The following is a 6,000-nucleotide window of genomic DNA, read 5'->3' as shown; positions in this document are numbered from 1 at the left end:
TGAATAGAGCAGAGGTGAAATCAGCAGAAAAGGCAGCTGACTTGGGGCCCGATGAAGTCACTGGAGGTTGCGAGGAGAGGCAGAAGTGGCTTGGGCAGGAACCAAACATCCTATGGAGTGCCAAGTGGGTGACTTTTGAGATGCTTTTCCGCCTGGAGGTTCTGCCATTTGGTCTGATTCTACCTGGTTCTGCGGCCTCTGTCTCTGCCCAGGCAGCCCCCGTCTGGACAGAAGCTAAGACACATCTGTGTCCACGTGCTTCAAGCTCACCTTATCCTCCTCACTTCCTCCCTCCCCTCCTATTGCTATCAGAGGGGCTCCCTGCCCCTGTCTGGCCGCTTCCCGCTTCCTGACGGGGCAGGGCAGGGCTGACCCGCAGAGGCCTGTCTCTTTCAGCACGTCTATGTATCTGTGTGCATTTCCGCATGGGTGTGCCTTTAAGTGTGTGCGTTTGCATGTATGTCTCCATCCCTTTGAGTCAGCCTGGGCTCAACCTACCCGTCCCTGGTCCCGCCAGGATTGCCCCTCAGGGCAGAGCTGTGGTGGGCTTGGCCCACCTGCCAGGCTCTTCCCTACTCCTGCTCCAGGCTCCAGCTGGAAGGGGTGATCCTAGGTTGGCGGGCCTGCCCTCAGAGGCGGGGGAGGTGGGCACAGTGCAGGGCACAGGTACACACGCGTCTCACACCCACCATCGTCTGGGGGCATGCACGGGGGCCCTGCCTCGATCTAGGCCCATGCCATGGAGGTGGCCTGGACAGAGAGAGGACATTTAAAAAAATAGAGAGAATTTAAGCTTCCCATAAAAGAGATGGGGAGGGGGAAGGAGGCGATGGAGGCCGAGGTGGGGCTGGGAGATGAGTGGCTGTCCGAGAGCTCTGGGTCCCTGGGGGTGACAGTTTCTGTGGGCAGGACACAGCCCCTGCCCAGGCTGTGCCCGTCTGCCTGTCTGGCTGTGCCCAGTGGGCACTTTAGCCAGGCCCAGTTGGCCGAGGGGAGGGCACCGTATGGCTGTCTGTGGAGTCTGTGCGGGTGGCGGGGCAGCCTCTGCGGCCTGCAGTCCCACCCCAGGGCCCTTGCCCAAGCGTCCGTGCGGCACGGCTGGCTCTCAGGAGGCGAAGTAGGAACTCTGCATGGAGTAGAGCCTGTCGATGGGATTCCCCACGCGGGCCTGCAGGGAGCCCACATCCGAGGAGCCGAGGAAGCAGTCACTGAGGCTGGTTAAGGAGGTATCACTGTCGATGTCGTGGAAGATGGAGTCGTTCCCTGGGGGGCAGAGGCGGTGTCAGCACCGGGGTACAGGCTGGGGCTCCTGGGGGCCCTGTTGGCCCTACAGGCAGTGTGGCTGGAGGTGAGGGACGGACAGGATGACCTGCCAACGGTGCCCGACCAGAGGGGTTGGGGGCTGTGGGTGAGGTCTCCAGGGTGCCCCTTTCTGGTCAGGAGGAGGCAGGTGGGCTGTGTTGGAAGGGGCTGCCGGTGGCGGGGGGCGCCCTGGGGCGGGAGGTGGCTTTTTCGGCCCCAGGCCTGCCAGGTCAGGCAGGGGGCAGGGGCCGTGCTGGGGCAGCAGGGGGTCGGGCAGCTTACCATAGGGGTTCATGTGGTCACCTGGCATTTGGGGCGGCGTGAGGCCCTGCTGGAAGGGGTCGCTGCTGCCGTAGGGGCTCTGCTCCATGGCCACGATCTGCTGCTGCGGCGGGGCCAGCGGCGTGTAGGAGGCCATCATGCCCTCCATGCGACTCGACAGGACCTCTGGGGACAGAGCACGCCCTCACTGACTGGCCCTGCCTGCCCTGTCCTGGAGACCTCACAGATGTACCCCAGGAGTCCCATGACCTCCCTCACGACCCCCGAGTCCAGGCTGCCCACTGGTCTCTCTGACCTCCTCCTTCCCAGCCCTGCCCCTGCTGAGGTTGCCTGTGGCCTTCTAGGGTCACTGAGCCTACATATCTGACCCCCCAGCCCACCAACCTTCCCCAGACACACAGTCCAGCGTCTCTTCCAGAAACAGCCCTCCCTCCCCACCTCCTCCCTTCCTCCTACAGCCCTGCCCTCCAGGAGCTCCCAGCCTGGGGAAGACAGAGGCTTCCAGTGAGCAGCCAGTACTGATTCGACAACATATGGGTGCAGTGAGTGCCCTGCATCTGGGAGCATCAAGGTGGAGCCCGCACCCCGGCCAACAAGGCTCAGGGAAGGAAGGCTTCCTGGAGGAAGGGGCCCACCACCTCCATGCGACTTAAACAACCAGCAGAGGTTCAACCAGCCGAGCAGGGGGCAGGCATGCCAGGCTGAAGGGCAGCAAAGGCAGAGAAGAGAGAAACTGCCCTGTGGGAGCAAGGAGCCCAGTCCATGGGGATGGAGTGTGAGGACAAGAGAAGGTTGTGCCTGGGGAGAGAGATGGTTCCTTGGGGACCCGAGCTGAGTGGGGGCTCCCCTGAGGCTGTAGGAAGCCAGTGGAGGGTCTTAGCTGTGGAGCGACTGTGGAGAAAGGCTGGGAGGGTGGAGGCCAGAGGAGGAGACCATTGGGAGGGGTTGGGGTCTGTATTAATGCAGATGTGGGAAAGACTAAGAGGGGCATGAGGGACATGGGACAAGAAACCACTGCGTGATTTGGTGACTGAGCAGATGCAGTACGTGTAGGACAGGAAGGGGGAGGTGACTCCTGGGTTCCTGGTGTGGGTACTGGGTGGGTGGTAGTGCCATTTGCTGAGACGGGGTAGGGGAGCTGTAGGGGGTGTTTTGTGCATGTGGCAGCAGGGGCAGTGGTATGAAGTGCAGTATGGGCTGTGATGAGCTCGAGGGGACCGTGGAACATTCCTGGGGAGGCTGCATCCAGGGGGCAGCTGGGAACACCGGAGAGTGAGACACAGCTTGGGAGCAGGCTGGGAGACCTGAAGCCGTGGCTGCAGCCCCAGAAGGCTGGGCCATCTCGGGAGAGGGGGGCAGAGAGAGAAGACAGGAAGAGCTGGGCTCTGAGGCCATGGCCTTGAAGCCCAAGGTCCAGCCTGGGACACTGGTCTGGCCCCAGAGTTCTGAGTAGAGGGGCTGCCCATCAATCCCTTGGCATCTGCCTCAGAGACACCGGCTCACCTGGGAGCAGGCAGCTGAGGCCCCTTCCCCAGTTTGGCAGGCTCAGGGAGCTCCCAGTGCCCTCCCTTCAAGACCTAGAAGGCTCCATGTCCCCATGGGGCCGGGGAGGCCAGCCCCAGCCCAAGTTGTGGAAACAGCATCTGGGCAAAGCCCAGTCCACGCTGGACTCCTCAACACCTTCAGACTTTCTCTGGAGACTTTCTCTGGAGACTAATGCTGAACTCTACTGTGGGCAGTAGGGTGTGTGGTCATGTTAAGAGCACAGGCTCAGAAGCCCTACACTCCGGACTGAAGCCTGGCTGTGCCCCTTACTAGCTGAGTGATCCCGACAAGTCCCTTAGTCTCCCTGAGCCTCAGTCTCCTCATCTGTGAGATGGGATGTAACGATGCCCTTCCTCTCAGGGATCTGTGAGAATTAAGTGAGACGGAGCGTGTGGAACGGTGAGAACAGTGCCTGGCACACCGCGTCGCTGTTTTGAATATGGAAATTCTGCCACCCCTCTGGGCCGCCCACCCTGCCATCTCTCCTCCTGTGTCCCACGGCCCCCACTGCCTGTCTCCTTTACTGATCTCAGCAGGTTCCAAGGCAGCAGCTCCCTGAGCTCTGATCACCTTGGCGGGAGGTTTCTTGGGAGTCTAGTTACAGAGACTGAGCCCCACCCCGGGCCGCCCTGCTCACCTTGGCCCAGCCGCTGGGAGTTCTGCTGCTCCTGTTGCTGCTGGTGCCGCCGTGCCAGCTTCTTCATCTGCAGGAGACACAGTGTGTGCCAGTCTCCGCCTCCAGCCCCCCTTCATTCCCACGCCACCCTCATCAGGCCCCTGGTCTTCTGCCTGCACCCCCTCCCCATCCCACCCCTGTCCAGTGGGGTGGCAGGTGCCTGTACTCACCTTTGCTCTTTGGTTCTGAAACCAGACCTGGACCACACGCACACTGAGGCCCGTCTCTGCCGCCAGCGTCTCTCGGACCTGCCCATAGAGAAGGAGACGGGTCAGGCCTGGGGGGGGTGGGGCAGCAGCTGGGAGGCAGCAGGTTTGGGGGGATGGGTGGGGAGGGGGAGGGACGCCCAGCCCCCAGCAGGAGCAGAAGGGGTGGTGTCTGGAAAGGCAGCGCGTTCGGGGCTGTCAGCCTCCACCCCACCCCAGGCGCCCCTCACCTTCCGGCAGGGCTTGGAGGAGACCTCAAAGGAGGCCTTGAAGGCTCTTCGCTGCTGCGTCGTGAGGATGGTCCGGGGTCGTTTGGGCCTCCGCGGGTCCTTCCCGTCGTCCCCACTGCCCTTACTCTGGCTGCCCTGTCCCTTGGCCGGCTTCATGTCCCCATCTTCGTCCTCGCTCTTCACTGTGGGGGACACACCCCAGCCTGTCAGCCTTGTATCCTCAGGCAACTTGCTACCTGATGGGATCCCATCACCTCCTGCTAACACCTGCCACGACTCCCCAGAGCCCTCGGGGTAAAGACCACCCCCTTCCCCTGACCCATAGGCCCTGCCTATCTAGTCTCTCATCTCCCATCCAGGCCCTGTGTGTCCCCTTCCTCAGCACACACTCCTCACTTTCTTATCTTGGACCCCCAGGGAGACCTGAACCGAGGCCCCCAGACCTGCTCTGCTGACAACACACAGGCAGACACACACAGGAAGGCACCCTGGTGAGCAAGCAGAGACACACAAGCACGCGTGCATTGCACACTCAGATGCGTACACGTTCAGAATGGTAGAGATACAGGCCCACGTGGGGACAGGTATGGGCACTGCAGAAGCACGCAGGTGTACACATGTGGCTGGACACACTGAAGGGAGCATAGGATGCTCACTTGTGGCCCATCTGCTGTCCTCATCAGGCCCATGGCCCACCTGAGGAGAGATGCTGGCATCTGTGTTCATTCTGGCCCTGGGCTTCCCCTGACCCATCTTGCCTGGGACCCACCTTGTCCTGCTGGCCTCCGGTGCCCGGGAAACCCCAGCCCAGCATGTCAACCTTTGGGAAAACCCGTTCCCACGGCACTAGCCCAGCACTAGCTGGGCTTCACGGCCCAGAGAGGAGGCTACCAGGAGCCTGCTTCCTTGGAGCTTCCAGGGACTAAGAATTGATGGGCAAAGACACACACTCCAGACGTTCTCACACAGGAGTACTTGTGACCATGACATGTGCACACGTACACACACACACATAGAGGTGCATGCTCACAGGCAGGGACATACAGACATGTACACATCGGAACAGACACACACACCTGCATGCAGAAGCGTGTGTATTCACCCGGAGGCACACCCACACCCACTTCCATGCCCGAGTTGTGGGTCTCAGAGATGCCAGCCCCAGACAGATAGCAGAGCATCCTTCCCACCCCCCATGCCTCCTGCTGACCCCGAGTCTGAACTGGTCTCCCTTCTCCTAGACCATCTTCCTCTGAGCATGAGCCCCTGTGGAGGGGACCTCCCTCCGAGAACCCCTCCCTAGGCCTGGTGTGAACGTGCCAATGGCACCTGGCTGGCCTCTGCTCTCCCACAGGAGCCCAGGCAGCCTGGCCGCCGTGGTGCCCTGCCCAGGGATGGACAGAGGTACAGGTGGTGGGAGCTCACACCTCCTCCAAAAGCTCTGGCAGGGACAGCACTCCTTCGTGTGGGCAGGTCCTGTGACCATGGGCTCCAGGTTCCCCACAAGGCCCGGCAGATCAGGGCGCCTCCTCCCCACGCCCCCTGCTCCAGTCCATCTTTGCCACCCCCAGGAATGACAAGGTGCCAGCCTGCTCCCTGACTTTTCCCTCCTTAAGACTTGTTCCCAGCTGGCCCTGCCCTTCCTGCCAGGAGGGCTCCAAACTGGTAAAGTCTTTTGGGGGCTGGAGCAGGGTAGAGGGGAGGCTTCACCCCGGGAAATGGAGTCTCTCCCTCCACCACCGAGGGCCCCAGTCTCCCC

The 6,000-nt window shown here is 61.9% G+C and overlaps 1 protein-coding gene across 2 annotated transcripts in view; it reads right to left on the bottom strand.

The window, feature by feature from the left end:
• Positions 1-1,027: 1,027 nt before the first annotated feature.
• The window catches only part of LMX1B (LIM homeobox transcription factor 1 beta), an 80,206-nt gene continuing 75,233 nt past the window's right edge, over positions 1,028-6,000 (bottom strand). Inside the window, exons 4-8 of one of the 2 annotated variants that reach the window (XM_029203413.1) lie at positions 4,242-4,423; positions 3,976-4,053; positions 3,767-3,833; positions 1,606-1,749; positions 1,028-1,263 (exon numbers count right to left, since the gene is read on the bottom strand). In XM_029203413.1, coding sequence (XP_029059246.1) covers positions 1,106-1,263; positions 1,606-1,749; positions 3,767-3,833; positions 3,976-4,053; positions 4,242-4,423 — 629 coding nt within the window. In that variant the 3' untranslated portion in view covers positions 1,028-1,105. Of the gene's footprint in view, positions 1,264-1,584; positions 1,750-3,766; positions 3,834-3,975; positions 4,054-4,241; positions 4,424-6,000 lie in introns of both variants that reach the window. The other variant, XM_029203412.1, reaches the window with a different exon arrangement.

Source organism: Monodon monoceros, unplaced genomic scaffold (genome assembly GCF_005190385.1).
Source record: "Monodon monoceros isolate NGI ecotype Baffin Bay Population unplaced genomic scaffold, NGI_Narwhal_1 Super_Scaffold_5, whole genome shotgun sequence".
NCBI classification, from domain to species: domain Eukaryota; kingdom Metazoa; phylum Chordata; class Mammalia; order Artiodactyla; family Monodontidae; genus Monodon; species Monodon monoceros.
Note: the sequence above shows the minus strand (reverse complement) of the source record. Positions and strands in the feature narration are given on the sequence as shown.